The sequence below is a fragment of the Jaculus jaculus genome, chromosome 13, assembly GCF_020740685.1.
Source record: "Jaculus jaculus isolate mJacJac1 chromosome 13, mJacJac1.mat.Y.cur, whole genome shotgun sequence".
Classification (NCBI taxonomy): domain Eukaryota; kingdom Metazoa; phylum Chordata; class Mammalia; order Rodentia; family Dipodidae; genus Jaculus; species Jaculus jaculus.
This window is the reverse complement of record NC_059114.1, coordinates 24,226,316-24,241,873: the sequence shown is the minus strand read 5'-3', so window position 1 is coordinate 24,241,873 and position 15,558 is coordinate 24,226,316. Positions and strand designations below refer to the sequence as shown.

At 43.7% G+C, this 15,558-nt stretch overlaps 1 protein-coding gene across 1 annotated transcript in view; it reads right to left on the bottom strand.

Moving 5' to 3' along the window:
• The window catches only part of Ptpn11 (protein tyrosine phosphatase non-receptor type 11), a gene marked incomplete at its 5' end in the record, with an annotated part of 68,381 nt that overhangs the window by 5,894 nt on the left and 46,929 nt on the right, over positions 1-15,558 (bottom strand). The window contains 2 exon segments of the mRNA XM_045132371.1: positions 574-669; positions 4,965-5,077. Coding sequence (XP_044988306.1) covers positions 600-669; positions 4,965-5,077 — 183 coding nt within the window.

The window sequence follows — 15,558 nt, the reverse complement described above, 5'->3', positions numbered from 1 at the left end:
GTTCAATGGCCTACCCCTTAATCCCATCACTAAGTAGGCAGAGGCAGGAGGACCACTGCAAATCTGTGACCAGTTGGGTTATAAGAGAGATGTCTCAAAAAAAATAAATAAATAAAATAAGAATAAGAATAACCTTGAACTATCCAAGCATGGTGGCACATGCCTTTAATCCCCATACTCCACTACGGAGGCAAAGGTAATCAGGCTCTGAGTTCAACTACATAGTAAATTCCAGGTCAACCTGGGCTAAGAAAGACCCCACCTTGAAAAACAAAACAAACAGGGCTGGAGAGATGGCTTAGCGGTTAAGCGCTTGCCTGTGAAGCCTAAGGACCCCGGTTCGAGGCTCGGTTCCCCAGGTCCCACGTTAGCCAGATGCACAAGGGGGCGCACGCGTCTGGAGTTCGTTTGCAGAGGCTGGAAGCCCTGGCGCGCCCATTCTCTCTCTCTCCCTCTATCTGTCTTTCTCTCTGTGTCTGTCGCTCTCAAATAAATAAATAAAAATTTAAAAAAAAAAAAAAAAAACCCTTGAATTATATAAGCAGTTCCCTAAGAATCCTGACGCATCCATACCTACTGTGTGCTGAAGTTCGGGCTCCTCATCTGAAGCTCTTCTGCTGCTGCATCAGGCCCACATTCTCATAGACTCTTGCACTGTCTTCCCTCATTCTGCAAAGAAAGGAAGAAGACAGTTACCAACACACACCATGCTGGCTGAGCTATGCGTGATTATTCTGCACAATACCACTGCACATTCTTTGGGACCCAGCTATGCTGCAGACCCTTTTCTTGTCCCAGGAACTAATGTTCCCAAATGGACTTAAGCCACAGACACACAGCACTAGTTAAAACAACAGGGCCTCAAGCGCAACTGGGGAACGAGGCTTTGTGTTAAATAATGAAGAAGGGGGCTCATACACAGAAAGGAAAGGAACTGTTGCTATTTTCAGCAGAGGTTTCAGCACAGGCAACTCCAAGATGGGGGAACATGGAAGCAATATGCTCCACTAGGCCTGGACTGTTACCTGAGGGGAGTGAGTACTTTAGGGCAGGGGATCAAGACATCCAAGAGCCCAGATTCCTTCTTAAGTAGGAAGGGGGATTAGACAGATCTAGGTAGACAAGGAACCCAGCATCTATGAGGGGTTCTGTGACCCTGAAATCTGAGGCTTGTATCCTACACAAAGGGGCAAAACGAATCAAGAGGCAGACACTCTGTTGGTAACAGGCCCATTCTGTCACCCAGCTTGAGAGGAGTATTCTGGTGTCTGTCTCCACATCTAGTGATTTAAAATACCAACTTCCCCAGTTAGCCTGCTGGGATGGAGAAAAGCAGGTGACTCAGGAGAGAATACTCCTGGCTATATAATTTTACTTCAGTGTTTAACAGAAAGTGAAAATAAATATAGGCACTATCAGCTCTAAAAAAAATTCTGATAAAAGTCAGTGGGGCTTTAAAACAGTCTACAGCAAGCCAGGCAGGGTGGTGCATACCTTTAATCTCAACACTCAGGAGGCAGCAATAAGAAGATCACCATGAGTTCGAGGCCACCCTTGAGACTACAAAGTAAATTCCAGGTCAGCCTGGGCTAGAGCAAGACCCTACTTAGAAAAACCAAAAAAGAAAAAAAAAAAAATGGGGCTGGTGAAATGGCTTAGCAGTTAAGGCGTTTTCCTATGAAGCCTGAGGACCCTGGTTTGATTCCCCAGAACCCACTTAAGCCAGATGCAAAAGGGGGCATATGTATCTGAAGTTTGTGTGCAGTGACTAAAGGCCCTGGTGTACCCATTTTCCTTTCTATCTGTCTCTCTGTCTCAAATAAATAAATAAATAATAATAAAGAAAAAAAAGTCTACAGCAGAAGCACAGAGACACAATAATCTTAGGGGAAAATAAAAATCAAATGTTATACAGAGAGTGACTTCCAAATATACAAAACTTGTAACTACTGGCCCCAAGATTACATTAACAAATTGTGTCTTATTCAAAGAAAGACTTAACAAAGTTTTTCTGGAAAGAATCAGAGTGGTTATTTTCAATTCTATAGGCCACACACAATCCCTGCCATGTGTTATTCAATGGAGTTTTCTTTTCTGGGCTTGTACTATGAGTGAAGTGGAGTGTGTGTGGCATGAGGGCCAATTAGGTCACTGTCACCGAGCATCCTAAGCCCACCCTAAGATGACAGCACCAAAATGGAGACAGCAAGCCAGCTTTAAGTTGCCTGGACCAACAGCCTCACTGAATTTCAATGTAGATTCTGGAAGAGACCCTGCCTTTCTCGGAGACTTCACTACTGGACTGCCAAATGGTGCACATGAGTGAAGTGGAAATGCAGCAGGAGGAGTTCCAGCATGGGCCAGCTGCAATGCTTCTCCCTATGTTGCCCCAAGCCACTTTCCTCTCAAGAAAGTTATAGACATCATCCCATGATTCCAAGTTTTAAAAAGCCAAGCATTTTTGTCTAACAAATGTGCAAAGAAAAATGGAACGCCTCTAAAGTTCTGAGGAAAATGAGCCGGCAGTCAATTCAGTAACTCAGGCAAAGGAAAAAGATGGAATCTTCTAAACCAAGAGTCTTCATCCTCCTTTCTCTCCATTCTCACAGAGAGCAGAGGAACTAGGCTGTTAATTAATAGGCAAAAATTCCTGCAAGTTCCAATGTCACTGAAATAAATAAAAATGAATGCTAACAGTGTTTGACATGTATTCTGCTCTTTAGTGTCAATAAAAAATTGTAAATATCAGAAAATGCTTTTCTTTAACATTTTCTTCTATTATCTAGGTATAATCCTACTTACTTACAAAAGGGCCAGAGTCCAACTGACACATATAGGTATTTTGCTGGTTCTATTATATATACAGTCCAGGCATTGATTCAGCTGTGAGCATGCCACAGGCCATCTCACAGGGCTTACTGTGACAAGTTTTAAGTTACTACTACTTGGAGTACTTTCCAAATTCCCAAAAACACACAAATGATACTATGCTGAACATCTTTGTTGCAAAATCTTTGTAGAGAGTGTTTTCTAACGATAAACTCTCAAAATAAAACTGTAAGATCAGGGCTGGAGAGATGACTTAGCAGTAAGGCACTTTCCTGCAAATTCTAAGGTCCCAGGTTCAGTTTCCCAGAACCCAAGTAAGCCAGATGCACATGGTGGCACATGTGTCTGGAATTTGTCTTCTGTGGCTAGAGGCCCCGGTGCACCCATTCTCTCTCTCTCTCTCTCTCTCTAATAAATAAAAACAAAACTTTAACAAATTGTAAAATCAAAGCCGGGTGTGGTGGCAGACACCTTTAATCTCAGCACTTGGGAGGCAGGGGTAGGAGGATCGCCATGAGTTCAAGGCTAGCCTGAGACTACATAGTGAATTCCAGGTCAGCCTGGGTGAGAGTGAGACCCTACCTTGAAAATATAAAACAAAACAAAAAAAAAGTGTAAGCTCAAAGATGAGTTGTGTGCTTTTGAAACTCCAGTCTGCAAGTACAGATGTGAAAAACTGTTCTGCAAATATCAAACCAACTTATTTGTACCACTATTGTTCAGAAAGGTTGTTTTGTTTTTGCTTTAAGGAAAAAAAAAAAAAAAAAAAAGGCTGGAGAGATGGCTTAGCGATTAAGCGCTTGCCCGTGAAGCCTAAGGACCCCTGTTCGAAGCTCGATTCCCCAGGACCCACGTTAGCCAGATGCACAAGGGAGCACACACATCTGGAGTTCATTTGCAGTGGCTGCAATGGCTAGAGGCCCTGGCGCGCCCATTCTGCCTCTCTGCCTCTTTCTCTCTCTCTGTCTGTCACTCTCAAATAAATAAATAAAAATAAAAAATATTTTAAAAAAGACTCTTCACTAATACTGAACAATGCCCTTTTTTTTTTGCCTTTACGTGGACATGGGTAAAATTATTTCTTGTAGCTTAATTTACATTGATTGCTAATAAAAATAAGCATTCTGAATGTGTCTCTAAACCAGTGAGATGTGTGTATCTGAGTAGAAGCATGTTCGGGGGGTGCATATGGAGGCTAGAGGTTGATGTGCTATCTTCCTCACATTACCTCTACTTTATTTACTGAGGTAGGGTTTCCCACTGAATTCAGAGCTTGCCAATTTGGCCAGTCTAGCTAGCCACCTGCCCCTGAGGATCCCCTCTTTTGTCCTCTCAGGTGCTAGTATTACCAGTGGCCACCATACCCACCCAACCTTGATGTGGTGCTGGGGGTCTAAACTCCAGTTCTGACACTCGCACAGCAACTGCTTTACCAGCTATCTCCCCACCCCATTCTTCCATCTATGTATGTATGCATTTTTGAGAACTCTTTAAAAAAAAAAAGTGGCCTGTGAGATCTAGCTTCCCCAAGCTCTGGTTTAAACACCCACAGTAGGGGCTGAAGAGATGGCTCAGCGGTTAGGGCACTTGCCTGTGAGGCCAAAGAACCCAGGTTCAATTCCCCAGGACCCACGTAAGCGAGATGCACAAGGGACGCACGCATCCGGAGTTCATTTGCAGTGGCTGGAGGCCCTGGCATGCCCATCCTCACTGTCTGTCTTCCATCTATCTCTCTCTCTGTCTACTTGCAAATAAATTAATTAAAAAAATAAACACCCAAAATAGTTTATAGAAGTTTTCTCCTGACCAGTGGGCAATCAGAAGATCACAAGCAAGCCCACACACTAATGGCAGAAGTCCTTACTTAACACGTTGTGAGGGATGTTACCTTCCACTGCAACAATACAGCTGAGGTTCTTATCACTTGATAGAAAGCCTGGCCCTCAGCCTGCAGTTTACCAAGCTTAAGATTCTGTTTGGACAGTGTCAACACAATCTATATGTGAGTGACTGGCATACTCGTTCACAGGCAACAAGCGTAAGCTTTAGCAAGAGATGGGGCTGTAACTTGCTGCTGATCAGTCTTCGACTACAACTATGCCAAGGTTAGAAGAACTTCCTTTGTCACTACTTACTCTGCACAGGGTGGCGTTGGGGTGCAAGGTGGCAGGGGACTCTGGTCGCCGCTTGCCTGGTCCGTGAGGGAATACTTAATATTGGTATATTCATGTCCTTTCCTCTTGCTTTTCTGAAAGTTGGAAAGTACAGATAAGAGGGAGTATGAGGTTGTTTTTCTATTTTTTGTGTTTTAGGGAATAAGGAAGAAAGAGAAAAAGAAACAGACAGGTTAGACAACTCAGTCTGCGGCATGCATGAACCACCTGCAGAACTGGACCCAATGTGCCCCTTTCTGAGCACACAGTGCACCCTCACAGCAATCACCACTCAGTACCCATCACTTCAGAGTTCGCTTCTAGGTGAACAGCCTGGAGGGAGCTCCATAAATAATTCACTCCAGGTAGAAGTACCATGTATGACAAAGCTTATTCTTGATACAATAATACAATTTATTTCATAACTTAGCAGTACTGAAGATGAAACCCAGAGCCTTTATACATGCTAGGTAAGTGCTGTACCATAGGCATACCTCCATCCTATAGCCTACCCTCAAATACACATACCAGAAAAGATCTCAGTAACCTGAAACCTTACCATGGCTCTCATGATAGTAGGAATGTAATCTCACCTTGGATGGCAAGTAAATTGTCTGGTGTAGGACCCCCTGTTAGATGACTCATCACTTTTCTTATTCCTATAGTCACCTACAAATAGCCTATTCTGAACATCAAATCCATCAAATGAACACCCGTGTGCACTGCATTGGTCCCTTCATCTTAGGACCGTTCAGTCTCTATGAGAGCCTCAACCACCACTGAGGGTAAATCAGGAAATAATGGGGACACAGGTCAATGGCAGAATGCTTGCCTAGCATGCACAAGGCCCTGGGTTTAATCCCCAGCATTGCAAAATAAATAAAATAAAAATTACTATAAGAGTAAATTGGTGCCATCACTGTGGCATACGATGAATTAGGAATAGTAGTATTAACTGGTCAGTACTTAGAAAAAGTGGAAAAGCATGATTTTGAATCCTGTGAATCAATGTCTCATTGGAAGTCCTTGCATGTGAGCCGAAAAGCTGGACAAGGGTACCTGGGACAAGGCATTCATAGTAAATGTCCAACAGGACAAAGGAATGTGGAAGTCATGTGGTAAAGTAATAGACAATGGTGAAGAGGACGAGGAACACAGATTGCATAAACACTGAACAAGAAAACAGCAGGGCGTCTGCCATCTGGTGACAAGTAAATATACATGAGGCTCTGTGGGGTCTGAAGAGATCTACAGTTCCAGAGATAGAGATGAGGGGTGATCTGGGGGTATGGGACAAAGGGAATCTTGACTGCACCTGTTACAATGCATTTCTTTTATAAGAGGAAAAGAAGCAAAAGAACCACACAAAGACCAGCAGCTAAGAAGAAGCAGAAAATGTGATTGCACATCAAACATGGGAATATGCCACACTGTCTGAAAACTGTATGGCATCTGGGGAGCTGATGATAGAGGTTAGAAGCAAGGTAGCTTTATTTTGCAGATAGTTAGTTGCAGACACAGATCCAAAAGAATGTGGATGCCAACCTGCCTTGACAAGACTAAAAGGGAACTAAAGCCTCCCTGGATATGGATATCAAGAACAATTGGCTGGTTCTTCTTCAACTATTTGTGGGCTCCACCCATTGTTGAACTTTTCTAAACTGGATGTCCAATTTACATCTCTAAGGTTATAGGAAGACTTGATCCAAGCTACAACATGATTCCTGGGCCCTCAGGACCCCTCCCAGCTTGGGGGCTTTTCTGCTTTACTTTTCTCTCTCAAAATAAATCTTTCACAGGGCTAGAGAGATGGTTCAGCAGTTAAGGCACTTGCCTGTGAAGCCTAAGTACACGAGTTCAATTCCCCAGCACCCACGTAAGCCATATGCACAAGGTGGCACATACATCTGGAGTTTGTTTGCAGTGGCTAGAGGACCTGGATTGCCCATTCTCTATCTACCTCCTTCTCTCTCTTTCAAATGAATAAATAAAATATTTAAAAGAGGGCTGAAGAGATGGCTTAGTGGTTAAGGCACTTGCCTGCAAAGCCTAAGGAACCATGTTTGATCTGTCTACAGATCCCACATAAACCAGACACACAAATGTGACACAAGGTCAAGGTCACACATGTGCACTAGGTGGTACAAGTGTCCGGAGTGCACTTGCAGTGGCTGAAACCCTGGTGCTTGTGCATGCATGCCCTCTCTCTCTCTTAAAAAGAAAGATGAAAGAAAGAAAGAAAAAAAGAATGACAGCCACTGGCCTGTGGAGTTCTAGTCCCATTCAGAGCCCAGGGGGGGCTTCATGACTTTCAACCCATATAATCCTGAGAACTGACACATGATCACTTGGACTGAGCCAACAAAGCAGTCCTTGAATGTGTCATTTTCAGGGGCAGGTCTGTAACTTCTCATGAAGTCGATGAGAAACCTGGGGTCCAGCCCAAGCCAGTCGGATGAGTGGTGAACACCCTGCAGACAGCCAGCACAGCAGAGAGGCTATGTCCTGCAGGGCCCTTCTGGGACCCACAGCCCCCTGTGGGCTGAGGTTGACTGGAGGTGAGATGAAGTATTCTATCAATCCTCTTAAAAATATAAGTGAGGAGCATGACTCAGTTTGAGGCCCAAAATTCAATCCCTAGTACTGCAAAAACAAAACAAACATATTTGAGGAAAAAGAAACTAGCATTTGCACTGAGCATGTACAGATTTTTTTCTTGTCATTCTCTAAACAATACAGCAGAACAACTATTTATATAGCACTAGCATCATCGTCAACACCGTAACTCATCTACAGGTGACAATGAATATGGTTATGTCCTCAAGGCCTGCCTGGAATACATCAAGTATATGGGAGAATGTGCTACTATTTTATCTAAGGGACTTCGAGTACCTGCACTCTCTGGTATTTGATGTGTGGTGACTTTAACCAGTAAGAGTGACAATAACACTTAAAACCAACACATGGATGTGCCTCCAGCACAGTGTATGTCATTGACTACATACCTGCTGTACAGTGGATCTCTAGAACTTTCACACCCTGCGCTACAGCAATGATTCCCACATATGGCAACAACTCACTTCCTCTTTCCTCAAAATGCTCTTGAAAACCCAAACCAGTATTTCTTCACAAAGTAACAAGAGGGATTATGGATAACAATGGGATGAAGCTATTCCAGTGAGTGAAAGCAGACCAAGGAAAAGCATGAAGACATGGGAGCTTTTCAACTCATGTAGGAAGTACAAGAAATCGTACTTACTCTCCAGTCAGACAGGCTTGTCCCACAGCATGTGATAACCCAGCTGGATTATGGTTCAAGAAAAAGTCTCTATGGCCGGGCTTGGTGCCACACGCCTTTAATCCCAGCACCTGGGAGGCAGCGGTAGGAGGATCATTGAGTCTGAGGCCACCCTGAGACCACATAGTGAATTCCAGGTCAGCCTGAGCTAGAGTAAAACCCTATCTTGAAAAACCAATAAATAAATAGAAAAAAAATCTACGATAGGAGTTGTTCTTTTCTGGGTTTCTTTTTTTTTTTTGGGGGGGGGGAATGTTAAGGCCTAGAACACAATGTAGACTTGATCTATCCTCCATGCAAATTCAATGGCACAGCACAAGGACCAAATCTTACAAGTTTATTATGACCTTGCCAAGTGATTCACAGCCAAGGTGAAGGAAAGCACCACAGTCACCTAGTGTGAATTATCTTCCCATGAGAAAAAACTCAGATTACACTCTAAACTTTAAATTACAAATTGTCTCAAAGTTAAAGAGCAGGAAGGGAGGGTAAATATCTGGGTTACAGAGCAAGACTGTTCCTTCTGCTCTGGGTTTAGGCGACAAATACCTTGACTCCTTCCCCATCTCATGATGTGTATCACTGCCCCTCACCCACTCTAGGCAAACCAAAGTCAGCTCACTCTGTAGGTGCCAAAACCTGCTGTCCACCCAATCTTCATCCTCAAGCTAGGGTCCTCTTATAAAATGCCATTTGTTTTAAAAATATTTTTATTTGGGCCAGGCATGGTGGCACATGCATTTAATCCCAACACTCGGGAGGTAGAGGTGGGAGGAGCATCAAAAGAGTTCGAGGCCACCCTGAGACTACATAGTAAATTCCAGGTCAGCCTGAGCTATGGTGAGACCCTACCTCAGAAAACCAAACAAAAAAGAAATTTATTTGGAATGGAGAGATGGCTTAGCGGTTAAGGCGCTTACCTGCAAAGCCAAAGGAACTAGGTTCAGTTCTCCAAGGCCCACATAAGCCAGATGCATAGGGTGATGCATGCATCTGCAGTTTGTTTGAAGCAGCTAAAGGCCCTGGTATGCTCGCTCATGTGCACGTTCTCTCTCTCTCACTCTGTGTGTGTGTGTGTGTGTATGTGTGTGTATGGCTACCTCTCTCAAATAATTTTTTTAAAAATTTTATTTATTTATTTGCAAGTAAAGAGAAAGAGAATGGGCATACCAGCGCCTCCAGCTGCTGCAAATGAACTCCAGATACATGTGCCACTTTATGCAGCTGGCTTTATGTGGGTACTAGGGAATCAAACCCAGGTTGTTAGGGTTTGGAGGCAAGTACCTTAACCACGGAGCCATCTCTCCAGCCTGAGGTCTTTTTTTTTCCCCTTTGGTTTTTTGAGGTAGGATCTCACTATAGCCCAGGCTGTCCTGGAATTCACTATGTAGTCTCGAGCTGGCCTTGAACTCACAGTGATCCTCCTACCTCTGCCTCCCAAGTTCCAAAGTGCTGGGATTAAAGGAGTGTGCACCCAGGCCCAGCCCCACCCCCCTTTTTGAAACACCAGTCTGCAAACTCCTCCATGACTTCTCTTCTCCCACAGAATATTCTGACAACCACAACAGAACCCTGTTAGGGTTGGAATGTGGTATGTCCCCCACAGGCTCATGCGTCTAGCTAGGTGCACTGTGTTGGGTGGTTGTGGAACCTTGGGTTATGTGGCCTAGCAAGCAGAAGTGAGTCATTAGGGGCATAGTGTGGAAGGTTATAACCAAGCCCTGCTGTTTGATCCAAAAAGACATGAAGGACTGGGCTAGAGTGAGACCCTGTCTCGAAAAATAAATAAACAAAAAAAGATACAAAGGAGCTATGCCACAAGCTCTCTCAGTAGTACTTTCTATGATGTATCTTTTCAACTGTGAGCCCAAAACAAACTTCTACTCCCTTAAGCTACTTCTGTCAGCTATCTGTCAAGCAATGAGAAATGAACACAGGTCTGCGAAACCCTCACCTTCTACACCCGAGTCCCACCCATTGCACCCTGGCCTGACTCTCTCCACTCCAGTCCCACTGGACTGTCTGAGCATGGCCCCTTCCATTCCATGCCCATTGTGCCTGACACATAGCACAGCCCACTTTACTTAACACACAAGCATGTGAACAAATATGCAAAGGCCTGTTCACTGTGCTAGGAAAACTAAGAAAGATGTGTGACAAAACACAAGTCTAGAGAACCAATCAAACACTCAAGGCACATGGGTATGGTGCCACGTTAGCTTAGGTGAGATGTAAGTTCCATAAGGAAACATCCTGTGCATCTGGTTAAATACTGCGCATCATGAAAGGCACCCAAATATTTTTTTTTACAGGAATAAAGCCAGCCAGGCATGGTGATGCAGACCTGGAATCCCAGCATTTGGAAGGCTAAAATAGGAGGACTGACTTTGAGCCAGCCTCGGCCACACAGTACATATCTTGTCTCAAAAAACAAACCACCAAAACCGGGAATAATGTCAAACAAAAGGAAAATGTTTACTACAATGTAAGAAGCTGAACAGTTAGTGTCATGTCAAGCCTGTTTATGGCTTAGTTTTAGTTACAGCAAGTTAAATTTAGCTGTACTATAATGAGCATGTTTGCATGTTGGCTCTGCTGTCCTTACAAATTTTTTTTTCTTACAAAAAAATTTTAAGTGACTTCTGCCCTGCAGTGTGACTCACCCAGAGAGAAGCCTGCTCAGAACTCTGCATGCTGCAACCTACTCACTTCCTCTCCCTGTGGGGTGATCTGTCTAGTAGGTAAATTCCATTCCCACCTGTGCCGAGGTCAGCAATTCTAAACTACTTCACATGCACAGGAATGAGCAAACAGCATAGATGACGGAAGGAGGGTCCTCCCCACTAGGGAAGAAAGGTACAAATAAGCCACAATGGACCCTGTGGGACTGGGTTAGTCAGAGACATCAATATGAACACATTTAAGAGAAAAGACAACCAGCCATATCTGTGAATAAGTGAATCCATAGACAGGGCTCTCTAACCCTGTCCACTATGTGCCAAGAAGCAGTGACACACAGGCAATGGGCACACCCCGATGTAGGTGCTAAACAGCAGGCTCTGATGAAAAGCAGTCAGAGGTTCCACAGAAAACTAGCTGAGTCTAGGGCTAGGTGGGGACGACCGATGAGCTGGGCGCTCGTTACAGAACCTGCAAACAAGGACACAGGAACCATGCAACAGCAGGAGCAACGAGAAAGCCAGCCCAGCACTGGATTCTAAACCATGGCACAGGAGAAAATTGGAGTTTGTGCCAACATAAATAACAAAATCATGGAGAAAAGGAACAAATCTTCCTCACAAAAGTATTGTAAGTGATTTATGTAGCCAGTACCCATTCCAGAGATGAGTTTAATCCTCTTCCCTTAGGGACTAAATAACTCAAATAACTCACTTCCAAAACACAGCACAGGGCTGGAGAGGTGGATCAATTACTTTAACTGCTTGCCTGCAAATCCTAAAGGCCTAGGTTCCACTCCCAGTACCCATGTAAAGTCAGATGCACAGAGTGGTGCATGCATCTGGAGTTCATCTGCAGCCACAGTAGCCATTTCTCTCTCTCTGTCTACAAATAATTTTTTTAATATAAAACATTACATATATATAAACAGGAAAGGGGAAGGGAAGAAAGACAACTGCACAGTGACAGACATCGGGCAAACACTCCCTGGGACAAGGGATCAAGGTTTACCTGCAGCAGGCCACAGCAGTGACTTTGACAACCCATACCTCTGTGCACATCCTCCAAACCCCATCCTGCCCAGTCTGATGAGGAAACATGAGACAAACCCAGCTTGACAGGTATTCTAAAAATGTCTGATCTATGCACTTAAAAGACTGTCAAGTGGTGGCGCACACCTTTAATCCCAGCACTTGGGAGGCAGAGGTAGAAGGATCGCTGTGAGTTCGAGGCCACCCTGAGACACCATAGTGAATTCCAGATCAGCCTGGGCTAGAGTGAGACCCTACCTTGAAAAAGCAAAAAAAAAAAGACTGTCAAGGTTATGGAAATAAGGGAAAAGCAAGAAATAATCAGAGATGAGAGGAAAGAGGGCAATCCACACAGTGTGGGAGCCTGAACTGGATCCTTGAACAGAAAAAGGGCTTTCATGAGAAAACAGGTGAAATCCAAATAAATTCTACAGCTTAGTTAAATCCACCATATTCATGTCAATTTCTTAGTTTGATGAATGGACCATGATTACACAAAATGTTAATTTTGGGGAAAATAGGTATTTGTCACACATATGTACATGAGGTTACATGTGGGAAAAGTTTGAATACATATATTGCAAAGACATACAAATGCCCAATAAGTGTATGAAAAGGTGTTCAATGTCACCAGTTACCAGGGAGATGCACTTTAAGACAACAGTAGGATATCACCTCACACTCATTACAGGGACTCATACTAAAAGTTAAAAGAAACTAGACCAGGTGGTGCATGCCTTAAATTTCAACACTTTGAAGAGGGAAGCAGGCAGACAGTTCAATAGCAACCTGGGAACATAGTGAGCCTCACCTCAAAGATCTACACTCCCACGCTCATTTCAGCATTGCCCCAACATTCAAGATTTGGGAAAGCATAAGGCCCATCAGTGAACAGACCAAGGAAGATCCTCCTAGCATGCAAAAGCCCCCATATAAAGCGCAGTTCAGAAAGGAGGAGGGAAGGGGGTAAGATGATGGATATAAGCAGTGGGACATATTCAACTTAAAAAGAAGGAAATCCATCTGCAACCACCAGGATGAAGCCAGAGGACGTGTGCTCAATGAAATAAGTCAGACACAGAAAGACAGATGCTGCATGACTACATTTCTAATGTAGAATCTAACAAAACTGAACTCAGGGCTGGAGAGATGGCTTAGCGGTTAAGTGCTTGCCTGTGAAGCCTAAGGACTCTGGTTCGAAGCTCCATTCCCCAGGACCCACATTAGCCAGATGCATAAGGGGGCGCACATGTCTGGAGTTCGTTTGCAGTGGCTGGAAGCCCTGGTGCACCCATTCTCTCTCCCTCTCTCTCTGCCTCTTTCACTCTCGATCTCTCTCATATAAATAAATAAACAAAAAAAAATTGTTTTTTAAATTGAACTCAAAGAAACAGTGACCAGTACAGTGGCTGCTAGGGATTGGCAGTGGGACAAATGCAGAGACACTGGTCAGGGAGTCCAAATCTTCAAATTTAAAGAAAGTTCTGGAGACTTATGCTCAGTGTGGTAAATACAATTACTCTAGTATACACTTGACATTTGTTGAGAGTAGATCTCAAGAATTCTCACTACACACAATAAGAAGCAGGAGTAGTGGGGATACTAAATGACTTGACTTATGTATGGCAAAATACATTGTATTCCCTCAATCTACACAATTCTTACTGCTAATTATACTTCAATAAAGGGGAGGAAGCCAGGTGTGATGACACATGGCTTTAATGCAGAGGTAGGAGGATCACTGAGTTGGAGGCCAGTTTGCAACTACATGAATTCCAGGTTAGTCTGAGTTAGAGTGAGACCCTACCTCAGAAAAAAAAAAAAAAAAAAAAAAGTAAAAAATAAAAATAAAGTTAGGGGGAAGGCAATGACTGAAAAAGAAAAATACCCTTCAGCAAATACTACAATGATTTTTTTCAGGCAACAATGTTCAAACGGAGTGGGGTGTGGTGGCGCACGCTTTTAATCCCAGCACTTGGGAGGCAGAGGTAGGAGGACTGCCTTGAGTATGAGGCCACCCTAAGACTACATAGTGAATTCCAGGTCAGCCTGGTCTACAGCAAGACTCTACCTTGACAAATGAAAATAAAAAGAGAAAAAGGCGTCTGGCGAGAAATAAACTACAACATATTAATTAAGAAGGAAAAACTAATAATAATAACAGCAGCCTTTTTTTTTTTTTTTTTCAGGAAAAACTCAAGCAGGGGGGATACCTCAGTTGGTAAGGTGCTGGCCTCACAAACATGAGGACCTAAGTTGAACCCCCACTAAACTAAATACAATTTTTTAAAATTAGAGAAATTAAACTAAATACAGTTTTAAAAAATTGGAGAGATGGCTTAGTGGTTAAGGCGTTTGCCTACAAAGCCAAAGGATCCCGGGTCGATTCTCCAGGACCCATGTAAGCCAGATGCCCACAGAGGTGCATGCATCTGGAGTTTGTTTGCAATGCCTGGAGGCCCTGGTGAGCCCATTCTCTCTCAAATAAATAAAATATTTGTTAAAAAAAATTAACAGCTGGAAGTGGTGATACATGCTTGCAATCCTAGCAAGGGGGAGGCAGACAGATACAGGTCTAGCCTAACTGGAGAGCTCCAGGCCAGTGGGACCCTGTCCCAACAAAGGTAGATGGTAGGTCCAGAGTGGTGGTGCATGCCTTTAATCCTAGCACTCAAGAGGCAGTGGCAGAATTACAGTGAACTTGAGGTCATCCTGAGACAACATTGTGAGTTCCAGGTCAGCCTGAGCTACAGTGAAGCCCTACCTCTAAACACCAAAATAAATAAATAAATAAATAACAGGCAGATGGTGCCTGAGTACTGACACCTGAGGATGTCCTCTGCCACACATATGTGCACTGTGAAACATACACACACACACATGCTTGCTTGTAAAGCCCGACGACCCAGGTTTGATTCCCAAGAACCAATGTAAAAACATGAAAAAACTGGCACAAGCATCTGACATTTGTTGGCAGTGGCAGGAGACCTTCGTGGGTCCATAAATATACACACATGCAAATGAATGAAAAGAAACTAAATTTTAATGTTAGCAATACCATACAATGTTTTCAAATAACAAAAAAAATTACTACTATAAATGGAAGATTTTTTTAAAAAAGTGAGCCACCAGGCAGTGGCACTTGCCTTTAATTCAAGCACTCAGGATGCAAAAGTAGGAGAATCACTTACAATTCAAAGCCAGGCTGGAACTACAGAGAGTTCCAACTTAGCATAGGCTAGACTGATACTCCACCTAGAAAACACACACACACACACACACACACCAAAAACAAAAACAACAACAAAAAGCCTGGGCTGGAGAGATGGCTTAGCAGTTAAGTGCTTGCCTGTGAAGCCTAAGGATCCCAGTTTGAGGCTCAAATCCCCAGGAGCCACGTAAGCCACATGCACAAGGTGGCACATGTGTCTGGAGTTCGTTTGCAGTGGCTGGAGGCCCTGATGCGCCCATTCTCTCTCTCTCTGCCTGTTGCTCTCAAAAAAAAAAAGCCTTGAGAATGTTCTCAGCATCCTCTCAACAGTGTAATTCTTCCTTCCCTGGTGCATGC